This window comes from Xenopus tropicalis, chromosome 3 (genome assembly GCF_000004195.4).
Source record: "Xenopus tropicalis strain Nigerian chromosome 3, UCB_Xtro_10.0, whole genome shotgun sequence".
Classification (NCBI taxonomy): domain Eukaryota; kingdom Metazoa; phylum Chordata; class Amphibia; order Anura; family Pipidae; genus Xenopus; species Xenopus tropicalis.
This window is the reverse complement of record NC_030679.2, coordinates 42,052,063-42,067,369: the sequence shown is the minus strand read 5'-3', so window position 1 is coordinate 42,067,369 and position 15,307 is coordinate 42,052,063. Positions and strand designations below refer to the sequence as shown.

Genomic DNA, 15,307 nt, shown 5'->3' with positions numbered 1-15,307 from the left:
CAAGAGACAGATGTGTCTTTTAAGAAATATATTTTGAGAATTAATAAATACAATGTACAATATATAATGATTAAATAACATGAATAGTAAAAATAATATTCTACTATTGAAAATTAATTCATGAATGAATATAAAACAGTTATCATGAAATCTCCACAAAATGAACTAACATACAAATGATGATGATTAGTTGTGCAATGTAGATGAATTAGGCAAAGCAGAGACTTGAAGAGGAAAGAACAACATGGTATTTTCGCTATTTTATATTTTACTAACTAGTACCTAAAATTTATTAGAAGAAAAGTAGTCTGTAGTTTTCAAATGTAATGTTGTCTAGTATAAAGTGCTGTCATATCTAAAAACAAAAAACTCCAATCCAAAATGCATCTTGGAGGAATGAAAAGTGCTGCATCCAGTATTAAATGGGCACGTCATTAGCTGTACAATATTAATACAATATTTTATATTTCCTATCAATGTACATATTTCATAAGATGACTGCTTGGAGAAATAGTAGTCTCTAAGGAGATACAACATACTAGATAACTATGGCATGCAGCAACTAAACTTTCATACTTTCGTCATGAATCAGTTTGACTAAACAAGAAAGGGAGAAGGAATTAGGCAGGAAGTGGAATTTTATAGATTTAGTCATATCAGGCACACCAACAATAAACAGACTATCCCCTATAAAGAACTTGTGTTTGAAGAAAGACAAAAGTATAATAATATTACCTAGGTGCTAATATCACAGTTATTATGAAGTATCAGAGCATTTACAGATGTGTATGTTGCAGTCTGTGCATTTTAACACTTTTTTTTTTAAATCACTATTTGCACACCAAAGTGCGAAAAGTAGAAGTTAAAAAAAAAAAAAATTAAAAAAAATGCCAGGTCCTCAAAAAGTACATTTCCTTATCTCACTGCCCTTTCCCTACAAATTTGGATATATTCTTTCCTTTCGTCCTCTCTCAATCTGCCCTTCCTCTAGATACCCACTCTAGATAGCCATTATGAAGTGAATCCCTCTAATAGGATAATCACACTACATTATAGCAATGGTATATATTAGGGGTATATGGAGGGTGCAAGAGCATGCCCCTTAGTGCTCATTTGGCAGTTTTTGCAAAAAATAAATAAATAAATGGTTGATTTCAGCCTGTTTTTGCTCTTTGCACGCTGCTTGAGACATTGTAAATGAGCCCTTTTAATCTTTAAACCTGTGGCATGTGGAAGTATTCTTTGCCAGTGTTGCTCATCCAGTGAAGAAGCCAAGATGTTTCTGCAGTCTATTATTTAACTAAATCCGTCAGAGTGTTTCAGAAAAAGCCTGGGCAAGTATTGCACAATTTAATTTATTACATTGAAAGACTAAATAACCATGCTGCCAGTGTTAACAGATCACCTGATGGCCTTCAGTTGGTGATAGTGAAAATAGGAAGTAAAACCACATATATATCATGTCAAGAATACCACAGCCATTGGTAGGTCTATTTGTGGGTGTTTATCCGTTTAAAAAAAACAAAAAAAAACGTTGAAGAAAAAAGAAATTCAACTGTTAAGTTTACCTTCAAGGGAACCAGAATAACAGACTAGCAGTGGATGAAAACCAAGATAAAAACCGTAGGTTCTTTAATGAATCTCTAGAGTGGTTAAATAGTAAAACAAAAGTATCATTCATTGCTCGTTGAGATGCTCTATAACTTGCTTATATATTTATTCAAATTAAACTTACAATTAAAGAAGGTCAAGTGGTTTTATAAAGTGCATCTCAACCTGTGCCAATATGGCTTTTATTCAACCTTATCAGGGGTGTAACTACAGAGGAAGCAGACCCTGCAATTGCAAAAGTGTAGAGAGAGTCCAGCAAGGCTCTAATTACAGTGGGGCCCAGTAACTTGTAGTTACACCACTGAATAATCAAAGCTAAAATTAAAACGTGGTTTTGTATACTCTTTTGCAATATAAATTTTAAAGCACACATACTCTTATTCACTCCAGAAAGTTCTAGGTAGAAAAGTTTCCTGGGTCGGAGAGTTATAAACTGAGAAACTATGGACATTTTGGAAATATGCATATAGTAAGAAGTTGCAGGAAAAGCTGCCAGTGGTCTTAATTTTTAAAGACTGTGCTTATTTTGGACATATCAACTGCACAAAAGCACTTTAGTTATTTGGTACTGCCAGCAACTTCTCTTGAACAGTAAGTTATAGTAATTAAAATGACACAATGGGATGAAAATGACACCCGAATAACGTTAAAGAAGAAAAAAAGGCTGAGTTACACTTGGCCCCCTCAAGAGGCTTTACTCCATCCTCCTGAACCAAACCACTGGAGTCCCCAAAACTGCCACATATGTTGTCCCTGATCATAAAAAAAACAAATAGCTTAGTGGGTTCTTCAGGTCCCCTGCTCTGGGATCGCTTTCCTGGAGCATGAGCAGTTTAGGTCTAAATCGCTTCAATTGCACATGCTCTGGTCATGAGATTGCTGGGAAAAGATTGTGAAGAGGTACAAAATGGTGCTGTCAACCAGTCCGAGCTTTAACAAGCTACAACAAACGGGGCTGCTTTGAGGGATCCCAAGGGCTGATTTACTAATCCACGAATGGTTCGAAGGCGTCCGAATGCGTTTTTTTCGTAATGATCGGTATTTTGTGTTTCTTTCGGAAATTGTTGCGACTTTTTCGTAGCCATTACGAATGTTTCGCAAGCGCTATGACTTGCGCGAAAAGTTGCGAATTTTTCGCAGCTATCGCGCCGAGTACGAAAGTTTCGGATTCATTCAAGCTTCAGTATGGTGACTTTTCTTGGGCCAGGTTGGAGCTGCAGAGTGCCATTGAGTCCTATGGGAGGCTTCCAAAATCATGCTATGTCTGAAAGTTTCGCCCGCCGCTTACAAGCGCTCAATACGAAAAAGTCGCGACAAGATACGAGCAAATCGTAACGGGCACGAAAAAGTTGTGACTGTCCGCGCAAGTCGTAATGGTTACGAAAAAGTTGCGACAGTTTACGAAAAGCTGTAACGGCGATGAAAAAAATCGCAAAAAATACGAAAAAGTCGCAAAATGTTCGTTTTCCAATCTGAATTTTCCCAATTCGGATTCGGATTCGTGGGTTAGTAAATGTGCCCCCAAGTGTTGTGTGGTTTGAGAGGAAGGAGTGGACTCTGAAGGATACTAAGGTTTTAAAGGGGTATTTCACCTTTAAGTTGACTTTAAGGGGTCTATCCATCAAAGTACGCGTTTGAATCCCGAATCCCGACATTCGGATTAAATCCGATAATTTCTGATGATCGCAAATAACACGAAAATGCTAACGGAAAATCGTATTAGTCACGATAATATCGTATTGGCGATCTGAAAGTCACAAAATTTTCGTATCCGAAGGATTTTGATCCTTCTGTGCATGATTTTGGAAGCCTCCCATAGGACTCAATGGCACTCTGCAACTCCAACCTGGCCCAAGGAAAGTCTCCCATAGGACTCAATGGCACTCTGCAGCTCCAACCTGGCCCAAGGAAAGTCACGATACCAAAGCTTTAATGAATCTGAAACGTTCGTACTCGGCGCAACAAAACGATTTTGTCGCACAAATTTTGTCGCAAAGTACGAAAAAGTTGCACAAAATACGAAAAAGTTGCAGAAAATACACACAGTACGATCAAATACAAATTTTTTGTAATTCGTACCTGTCTTACTTTAATAAATAGGCCCCTAAGTATATCACAAAATGGCTAATTATTTGCAATTTGCAGTTTTTCAATTGGTCTTTATTGTTTATATTTTTAAATTACTTAACTTCTATTTCTGACTTTTTCCAGCTTTTGAGGTTACATATTGTAATTGCTTTTTATAACATACGTTAGTTCAGGTTCCCTCCTATTCATATTACTATCTCTTATTGAAACCACTGTCTGGTTGTTTGGGTAATTTAATTGAAAAAGCTAAATAATGAAGAAAAAGACAATGAAAAAGTGAAGACCAATGGCAAATCGTCTCAGAATATTACTGTCTACATTATGCTAAAAGTTAATTTAAAAGATGAACAACTCCTTTAACCAGGCCTTCATTCTCATTTAATAAAGCCCATTTTGTATATTTTATAAGGTGGGCAAATTTACCACATCTCCTATTAGCATAAGTTCCATGATAAACGAGTCTGGCAGTAAACTGCCCCAAGAAAGATAAACAAAATAGAAAGATAGGCAACTATACAAACACTATGAAATCAAGGTGTGCTGTTGGCATTGCAAACTAAGTAGCACAGCACTGCTGAGAGGAGCTGTCAAATAATGCAAAATAGCAAGTAAAACAATGTTTTCACTGCCTCACAGTGAATTGTAAGGCAAAAATTCTATTTAAGATTATGGTGTCTCTAGAAAATATCTCAATATTTCTCCTTAAATAAGTATCTGCACCAGAAAGGCTAGTAAACAGCAAGCACCACTTATTAAATATCTATTTACATACACAACGTTAGCTCAGATTCGCAAGTTAGCAGCTTCTCTACATTAGCTCATTGCTCTGCAGTCTCACAAGCGGAGACAGGAAGGGAGGAGAGGAAAAAGTAAATCAATGGGGCTCTCCCATGTGGCTGATTATGCACAAATGTAACTTTGCAAGATGACCTATTTTGTTTATCTCAAACACAAGTACCTGAGCCCAAGTAATTGTTGAGTGTGAAAATGTCCCAGAGAACTAAGATGGAAGTGCTGCAAAGCAAGTATGCACTTCTAGAGTTATTTGAACTTTGACTTTTTTTTATTAAAAAAAAGTCTGACTATAAGAGAGGAGGAACGAATGTGTAGGCATACACAGCTGCCATCGAAACATTTTTTAAAGGACCCCTTAACACAGGACTTTTGTCTTCATTATAATATGAATATATTGTGTGTGAGTTTCTGTCTGTATGAATGTTACAGTCATTCCTGTTGTTGTGAACACATCTTTCCCTTCTGATTAAGTTTATCCTGGAGTAGTTGCCAGCACCATGGTATAGCTTCCATCACTTCTGTCATGTGATGTCCTGATAAAATGGGCAACCATTTAAAAGTTTTGCGAGTTTCAGGTAAAACTTCCCATAGAAATAGCTACCAAAATACTAGACTCATATGAAAGTGAGAGCATTACTGACCATACCAGGCATGGCTTTGATGCAGCCAGCTTGACTATACTGCCATATATGGACAAACTATACCTGTTTTGTGTAAAGGGAGGGCATTTTAGTAGCTTTACATACAAAATAAATTAGATTTACAAACCTTGATCATTTTCTGGAAATAAGTGAACTTATAGGTATGGAATATCAGGCCACTGGATCATTTCTACTATTTATTTTCAGTTAACAGAAAGCTGAAGTTGTGATCCACTGCATTTCAATCTCCTTCTAGTAGCAGTAACCATAAAAAAAAAATTTGGAACGTTGGAACCATTACTATTGAGATGTCCACAGAAACAAAGGTATTTTGAGGCAGTAAAGTGTTTCCCATGGGTGTATAGCAAAGACCTGCTGTCAAATTTTCCCCCCCTCCCAGACCCCGATGTCAAATTTTCCTACCCATGCCTGATATCTAGCCCCTCCTAGAAGTTCTGGTGTGGGTAGATGTACAAGTTAAATATGAATAAGTACCCAAACTGCTTTTTACTGCTACTAATACTAGACCAACCTTGGCTAATAAAAAAAATCACACCCTCAAAATCCTAGATTTCTAACTCTAACATACTAATATAAAATACTGTTTTTGTCTGTGAAAGTTTGTAAAACTGTGCAACTGCAACAAAAAGTGGAGAACTGGAATTAAAGGGTAAGTTCATGAAACCGTAAACCTGCTCAGAGCGCCCTGTTGAGAACTTTTGCAACCTAATGTGTCTATCTATTATATCTATATCTATTATATCGATTTTATAGCAGTCAGTCACTTTAGAAAGATATTACAACCTGCTGATGCCTCTTCTCTTTGGATGTATGAAGCATCAGCAGATTCTGGAGAGACAGGAGCCATAGGTCCTTCTAACTTTACTGCAAACCAACTTGTCCAGGCAATCAAGCAAGTTAACAAAGCTTTTGGGCCATCCATCCTTACAGAGATACCAGCACACTGCATTAAATTTTTTGACACATACAATTAAACTAATGTTTAATATTGGAAAGTGGGTACAGTCAACTGATGATTGAGCCCAAATACACTGGGTGCATGATCTTCTTTGCTCACCAAATACTTACATCTCGTTGGCAATAAATCCAGTGAGCTCAGACAAGAAGAGGAACGTAATGAAAAGACAGCAGCAGATGGAAACTGCAAGACAGAAAATAAGAGTGTTAGTTGCAAAAGGAAACAAATACTGCAAGACCCTTAAGCGTCTACGTCTTGTCACCATCATATGACAATTAGTGTAGCACACCAGAACAGTACGTACTTTTCCTAACCAAATATTGCTCAGATGGATGCTGAGATTGAGTCATTATTTATTTGTGTGTGTCTCAAAATAATACACCTCACACACAAATTCAAGAAGAGAAGGCAAGAATAAACAAATGTTCCAGACATAGTAACGTTGTAAGTTAGGTTGAAAAAAAGACACACATCCATCAAGTTCAACCTTTTATGTTTATGTATAGTTGATGGTTTATGGTGCTAGTTGATCCAGAGGAAGGCAAAAAAGCCTTATGAAACCTAAAATCTAATTTGCCTCAAAGGGGGAAAAAATCCTTCCCGACTCCAAGATGGTAACTGGACAAGTCCCTGGATCAATTTGTGCTAAGAGCTATTTTTAAAAACACTGTATTTCTTTGCTTGCTAAAAAGCTATCCAACCCCTTCTTGAAGCTATCTATTGTATCAGCCAGTACGACTGATTCAGGGAGAGAATTTCACAACTTCACAGCTCTCACTGTAAAAATCCCTTACTGAATATTTAGATGGAAGCTTCTTTCTTTTAATTGGAATATGTTCCCTTGTGTCAACTGGAAGAACTTACTGGTAAATTAAGCATTAGAGAGATCAATATATGACCCGCTTATATATTAATCCCCACTTAAGCGCCTCTTGTCCCCTCTCTAATTCAATAATATTCCATTTCAGCACTGGAGACCAAAACTGTAAGGCATATTCTAGATGGGGCCTTACAATGCTTACAAGCATTAACCTCTTCTCCCACGAATCTATGTCCCTTTCACACAGCTCAACACCTTGTTTTACTGGTAGACCAGTAACACATATGATTCATTGCTAAACCCCAACCCGTACTATTATATCACTGATCTTTAATTCTCTTGATTATTATTATTTTAGAGGGTTTATAACACCAATATATGTGTTACCCAACTGCTCCCACTGCCATTTGGTTGACTTTTTCCTCCCGTTTATGTTTCCTATGTTGCTATTTGGGTCTAATACTGCTTCTCAAATAGTATAATGTAATTATTCTTATAGTATACACACAATATAATAGGTAAGGAAATATAAATATTGACTAAATATGGTCAACTGGACTGGTGGCTGCTTGGCAAGAGGGGGGTTAAGAGACTAAATCAATTAATATGGTGATGCAGTAATACTTCCGCCGAGCTCCAAATCTTAGCAAAGCTGATTAGTCATCTTTTAGCTCACGTGCTGAACTTCAGCATTCAAGTCCTTGGTCCCTTGTGAATGACACATGGATTAACGAACAACAAATCTGAGACCTCTAAATAGGACTGCATTACAGCTGAACTTTAAATGTCCAGAGAGTATCGTTTAAGAGTTTGATTTAATATTATTTGCAGCGCATACCATAATTATTAAGGGCCTTGACAAATTATTTAATTTTATTCAATAACAAATTTGACTGAATAAAATATGTTCGTGACATTTTTATTTCAAAGCTCTAACACTAAAATATAGTTCTTTAATGTGCCATTTATCACTAAAAAGGCAAGGAAAAAAGATAGAAATAAGCCGTTTGCATAAGTATAAACTCATACATTTTAATAATTATTGCTAAAGCTGCCCTCTGAAACTACAAAAATCTTCAATGTAAAATAGACAACACTGACTTTAAGATGGATGTGAAAAAAATGAGAACTGTAATTAAGAATGTATCACTTTCCACGCCAAGGCAGTAGCACACATCCTCAAGGAGCAACTGCCACCTGAAAATAGATGACACCAAGTAAGCATTGTGCTAGAAGAACGAGCACTGTTTTTTTGTGTTGTACATTCAGTAGGAGGCAGTCATGGTATATTTGCTGGCTGCTATTCTTTACCAGGGATCGGCTGTCTCTACAGATCATTAGCAACAGACTGGACAGATTGTCAGAGCAGCTGGTCAGCAGTCCCAGCAGGCACAACAACAGGAGGGTCCAAAGGCAAGTTCTGACGTGTTACAGAGTGAAACAGTTATAGATTGTTATGTACTTCCTCCCACCTGCTTTGTCTGTCTGCGAAAGGGGCAGAATGGGCAATTACAAGGCCATATAACACTGCCAATTCAGGCTCTGAGCACGGGTTGGTTTATATGGCTAACATTATTTTATTCAGGTGTACTATTTACCTTCAAAAAGGAACATACTAGAAAAAAGAAAATAAAGTATTCCTAAATATTCTATCTATATTTTATCTATTCTATAGATATCCATCTTTTAAACTTAAAAGATGATTGGAATAATTAACATTGGTAAATATATAAAATGGTGGGCCAAATAAAGAAGATACATTGGTCAGATCACACTGGGGCTCATACAGACCTATCAGTCAAAGGTTAAACCTGTGAAATGATACACTATAAAACTGGCTTGTTTTGATATGCCTACCTAAGGTGATTCTAGGGCCAAATTATTAGATTACAACGATGGCAATACAAGCCATCAGAATGGTGACCACATCAAGGCTCTCCAAAGGAAGGATGAGAATTGGGATTACTGACAGATTTACAATTCAGTCACAGAGTAAGAGGTTTTAAGGCCTTGCTGGCATACTATTGCTTTTGTGACTAAGGGGCTGATTTACTAAGACACGATTTCGAATCCGAATTGGAAAAATTCCGATCACGAACATTTTGCGACTTTTTCGTATTTTTTGCGATTTATTCGGCGTCTTTACGATTTTTGCGTAAAAACGTGAGTTTTTCGGCGTCTTTACGATTTTTGTGTAAAAACGCGAGTTTTTCGTAGCCATTACGAAAGTTGCGCAAAGTCGCGATTTTTTCGTAGCGTTAACGCTTGCGCGCAAAGTCGCGCCTTTTTCGTAGCGTTAAAACTTAAAAGGCGCGACGTTTCGCGCAAGTTTTAACGCTACGAAAAAATCGCGACTTTGCGCAACTTTCGTAATGGCTACGAAAAACTCGCGTTTTTACGCAAAAATCGTAAAGACGCCGAAAAACTCGTGTTTTTACGCAAAAATCGTAAAGACGCCGAAAAACTCGTGTTTTTACGCAAAAATCGTAAAGACGCCGAAAAAATCGCAAAATTACCGATCATTACGAAAAAAACGCAATCGGACGCATTCGGCCCGTTCGTGGGTTAGTAAATGTGCCCCTAAGAGTATTGCTGTTGCATTTTGTGTTTTGCGTAATGCTACTCTATTCCATGTGAATTTAAACAAGAATTGTATAATGTGGGCACTGCAGAGTTGCCAACTGTATATTATTTAAAAGGAACAAACTTGTTTTCTCCTTTATAGACTAGTAAAAATTTTGAATGTTTTTAATACTGACCAGCTACAAGAGCCAGAAATTGAGTCTCAATGGGTCATTAACTTGCTCCTCTGCATTGCATATTGAGTGCAATTGTCATGTTTTTTCCCATCATTCCAGGGTAAATGTGCTTGCTGGGGAGAGATGCACCTGAGACAACTGTCGCCGATGTGTTAAAATTTGCACAAATGCACTTGCACCTTTGACATGAATATGACACAGTTGGTGTAATTTCTGAAGCTTGGCATAACAGTGATATGTGCACCCGATTTTTTGGCACAACAATGCTCGATTGAGATCAGGAGGAAGGCAGCAGTGCAGAATGCAACTATATAGAAGTGCAAATATTAATGCAATTAACTTTAATAAAGGGATTATTCCCTTTACATTACACACAGAATATTCATGTTCTGGCAAGATCGCCAAATGAGCAGACCTTTTCCTTGATACCTAAGGTGATTCTAGGGTCAAATTATTAGATTACAACAATGGCAATACAAGCCATCAGAATGGGCACCACATCAATGAGCTGATGCAGTCCTTGATGAGACTGGAATATCATGCCTGATCAACATCTGGCTGATCTTTCCAGGTAGGCCCATCGGAGGCCCCCATACATGGTACAAAGGGCCCTAATTGGCAGCTTAAATCTGGCCCTATATAGCCACCTTTAAACTACATGTGTTACATTGGTTTACAAAAAAAGGATCATTATAATGTTACACATTTACTTAAATTACTTTCATTTAATGAAAGTAACATCTTAGCTCAAGTTACTTTTATATGCAAAAATGTCTAGTAGGAAAAAAAAATTGTCTACATGTAAACAACTGCTTTCCACATTTGTAACTAAAAACAAGTTAGCATAGAGAAAAGCCTTGCTGGGTCCCATGGTGGGAGATATTATTCATAAAGTACAATCGTGTGTATAGCCTCATTGTAATGATATCTGTTTTGTGGCAACTGTGAATGATGTCATAGGACTTTAATGCAGGGATTAATTGTTCTCAGGGTACAGCAAAATAATACAGTCATGTGACTGTAAGGGGATTTTCATTTAAGCAAAGTCCACTAAAAAAAAGTACCAGTGTTAGCATCCCTGGCCAGCAAAACATGGGCATGCATTGGCCTCGGGACCTTTTTGTTTATGCAGCACCTAAAGCAGATGCAGCTTGGTTAGAAAAAATGGAAGAAAACAAGCACAAAGTCATTTGTTATGTTCAGGCATTCATGTATGTATGTATGTGTGTATGTAATAACCTTTAAAGCTTTTTATATGTTCTCTCAGTCCCTAACAGAAATTTAACAGCTGAAAATCATTTACTTATAGTGATCATATCTAAACAATTTTGTAGCATTAGTGATTTAAAAAAATAAACCATTTTAGAAATGGTTAGACTTTATAATGGTAAAGCACTAAAAACTTAATTTTGAGTGATCAATGTGAAAGCCATAGGTTATAGGCCCTTTGCTCCCTTCAGGGCATTTCTGGATAAAACTCTAAGCAGGACAGGGGCATTTGTGAATTTAAGAAAACTTCTAGGAGACAGACAACCAGTTTCCTACAAGACAAACCATACGCAATCTTAGTACGCAGATCACCTATACTGAACCAAAGGCACTACAGGGCATTATAATAACACTTCCTTAGTTTGTCCCAAAGTCCCCATAAGCAGGAAATGCCAGGCAGATGATATCTTCTTAAATGATATTAAATCCTGTTACCCGGAAGTAGGGGAATGTGGAGAACACAATAAGGAATAAAAGAGCACAATGAATAGTTGAAATGGAGAGGAGGTCGCACTTAGGGGCTGATTTACTTACCCACGAACGGGTCGAATGGAGTCCGATTGCGTTTTTTTCGTAATGATCGGTATTTTGCGATTTTTTCGTATGTTTTGCGATTTTTTCGGATTCTTTACGAATTTTTCGTTACCAATACGATTTTTGCGTAAAAACGCGAGTTTTCGTATCCATTACGAAAGTTGCATAAAAAGTTGCGCATTTTTCGTAGCGTTATAACTTACGCGAAAAGTTGCGCATTTTTCGCGTAAGTTTTAACGCTACGAAAAATGCGCAACTTTTTACGCAACTTTCGTAATGGATACGAAAAACTTGCGTTTTTACGCAAAAATCGTATTGGTAACGAAAAATTCGTAAAGAATCCGAAAAAATTGCAAAACATACGAAAAAGTCGCAAAATGTTCGTTTTCAAGTCGGAACTTTTCCAATTCGGGTCGGATTCGTGGGTTAGTAAATCAGCCCCTTAGTGTACTGGGGGATTTAGATGGTAGACCCATCAGCTATTGTGGACTATGTTTTACTTTAATAAGGTAGTAAACGAGACAGGGAGATGATGTTCACTATAGGATACCTGAGCATTCAGACTGCAAGATCAGCCCTGGAACATCATTTCTATTACTTCTATTAGGTTTCATCTGATATTCGGTGAGTGTATGGTGGATTGACGAGATGACTGATAGCGCAAAGCCTTGGATATCAATCATCTTGTCGATTTTGATTGGTGCCCAAGCAAAAGCTGCGTTTAGTGCTGAATCGTTAGATAGGGGTAGAATCCCTATTGTATCTACCTCCATATCTGACAATTCAGCCCTGAATGTCAGTGGATGGTGCGAATGATCTTTCCTGAGACCAATGGTCGCAGGAAAGATCATAATTGTTATGTTATATGGCCACCTTTACTGTCTGCTCTGCAGAATATGGGAAAAGTAGGTGGGTTGAGATTAACATTATATGTCCTTTGTCAAGAAACATGTGCAGTAAGAGACGGTCTCCATATCTTGACATCGGACATATTCACGTTTTCTCCATCAACAAATTTCAGTTATCATAGTGAACTTTGTCAGTCATTAGCCATAAGAATAACTAACAATATATTTATTAGAGTTCCTCCTCTGTCCCTTCACCAGCTTGAAGAAGCCAATAAATCTGGGGGGTACAGTTATTCATGTTAGACCGCAAAATTCAACAAAAGTGCTAGGACACTGTAATTTCAGATTTAGTTTAGTTTAGTTATAATTTCATAATAACCAGCAAAAATTCTAAAGAGGCCCATGGCAATCCAGACGCTTATTGAAACCTAATTTCTGCTTGAACAAAATTGTTCAGATCAGCTATACATTTTTATTACATGCCGTACGCTTTACAATTACATGTTCTGTTACAAATTTAATTGAAACTGACCTAGTATTTTCTACTCTCAAAAGCAAACTGTAGGCCGGTCCCAGCAGGTCCAGCAACAGATTTCCTTTCCTAGTTTATAAAAGATCCGGTGAATCATGCTGGATACTAAAGCCTGACCAGTTAAACACAGAATTACATTCAGTGTTCTCATACTATACACCAAGCAATGACTAAGTTTTAGTTGAAACAAGGACAGCAGGATATCAAAACATTTTGTTCAGCTGAGGTCAGGCATTGTTACTCTTGCTGGCATCCTCCTCTTCAGACATCATCAGCAATTCTCAGCTTTGAGGAGGGAAGAATGCCATCAGCCTCAAAAGCTTTACTTCTTGGCTGACACTTCAGCAGGCACCTTGCAATGCCCCTAATTCTGCACAGGACAGTCATTACCTTTACATTTGCTTTAAAACGTATGAGAGGAGCTGACATGTTTAGGAGAGTTCACTGCTGAAGCAATAAACAAACTGCATTTGTGAAAATTCATGCATAGATTTAGCATGACAAGCTCAAAAAGAGTTTCTTAATGTACGAATAGTTTCTTAAGGTACTCTCTATTAACTAAAGTAATTATTATTAACATGTATACAGTGGCAAAATATTCCACAGCAGTAAATGGGTGTATGTACTGAACATACAACTAACATAGAAAAAAACAACTGATATAATAAGTATCCTGCTCAAAAGGAGACATAAGCGTGAAAGGTGAGAGAAGTGGCATTGAGCATTACATTTAGCAGCATATAGTGTACAATGAAGCTATGTAAGGCTAGATGAGGGTACATTTCTATAAAGAAATGTGCTTTAACCACTGATGTGCCTTCTGTTTCTCCCTTGTTCCTTCCCCACTAACACTTCCCTCATTTCCTTCCTGCTCCCATGATCTGAAACATGGTTTACATATTTGATGCCGTCTCTCTGACAAACTGTTCCTCTGTTGTACAAAATCAATAAAAACTATTTTACAGTAGAAATGTGCTTTAATAGAACATTTAAAAACAGAGCGATTGGGAGAAAACAGAATGAAACATGGAAGGGAATTCCAGAGAAGGGGCGCAGCCCTAGCAAAGTCTTGGATGTATGTTAGGTAGGGTTGTCACCGTTTCTGGAAAAACAATATTGGATTTCCAATATTTTTATCTTTCTACCCTAGTAATAACATTGGCATAATAATTACCAACGCTGGTAACATAACGGCAAGGTGGCAACGCTAGTGTTAAGTGCTAATGTATAAGATATTGTACATCAGTATGTGTAGCTGTGTTGTGGGTGAGTTGTAAATTCCACAAGCATATCCTCCTATATCATCATACGCAATTTGTGCTTTTATAAGGTTCCCATCCCATCTTTCCTCTATTTACTTCTGCATTTACCTTACAAAGTGAAAAAACTCGGGAGTGCAAAAAATGTCTAGAGAAAACAAATGATTAAAAGATTACTTACTTATAGCTCCTGTATACGTTGGCTGCGTCAAGTCTTTGGGCACTTTCCGGTAAATATCAAATCTATAATTATATAAGGCACAAACATTTAATAAAAGGCTCTCTGTTGCTAATAAAACATTTGCCTGTTAGCTAAATCTTCCCTACAACATTAGCTTCAATGTCAGGAGAAGCTGGGCACAAGTGATTGGTTTCCTTTGCAATCAGCTGTTCAGGGAATTAAAGGTGAATTTACTTAACAAATTACCTTTATTTTATACCAAACATCTAATAACATTACATATAGTTTTAATGCTGGAGTCTGTTGTAGTTTGCATCCTTTTCATGACCTAAATCATGGCTCCATATGGAATCTGGAGCATAATGTATTATTCATAGCCTTAACAAGCAGTCTTATGGATGATCAATTTAAACTGGTTAAACATTAATAGGCCATGAGTATTAGTAATCAGTTACACAGGTGTAATGTTTTCTTATATATTATTAAGTCAGGACTGGAAAAACAAAATTCAGGAGCCTTGACATGGACTCCAGCTCCTGGAAAAATGGGTCACGCATCATTTTTTTGTTGTTGATCCTCTAATTTCCATAGCTCCATTAAATTTTTTGCATTAAAAATCATGAAACTGAATAATGATTACAATATTTATTAAGCGAAAAATGAGAATGTAAAATTTTTGCATCTAAAAGCTTGCAAGGTCATGTAAAGTCAATACAAGATGTCCTAGTCAAAATTTGTAGTTGTTTAGTCAATTCCAGTTTTTTAATGGCTTTACAAAAAATTGCAGTTTTTAGGTATACAAGAATTTTTTTTATGCTCTTGATTTTTTTTAATCATCCCTCATTGTGAAAAAAATGACCTTTTTTTGTTGCTTTTAGAAACAGCATGTTTGATCCAAACAAATAATAATTGCACATGGAAACAATTACACATCATTGCACTTTAATATGCACTTTAATATTATTTAACATTATAAACTAGCATTTGTTTT

At 36.9% G+C, this 15,307-nt stretch overlaps 1 protein-coding gene across 2 annotated transcripts in view; it reads right to left on the bottom strand.

Moving 5' to 3' along the window:
- The window catches only part of ergic1 (endoplasmic reticulum-golgi intermediate compartment 1), a 74,123-nt gene that overhangs the window by 37,365 nt on the left and 21,451 nt on the right, over positions 1-15,307 (bottom strand). For both annotated transcript variants that reach the window (XM_031898819.1, XM_031898820.1), the window contains exons 2-3: positions 14,317-14,378; positions 6,225-6,297 (exon numbers count right to left, since the gene is read on the bottom strand). In XM_031898819.1, the coding sequence (XP_031754679.1) occupies positions 6,225-6,297; positions 14,317-14,378 (135 nt within the window). The remainder of the gene's footprint in view (positions 1-6,224; positions 6,298-14,316; positions 14,379-15,307) is intronic.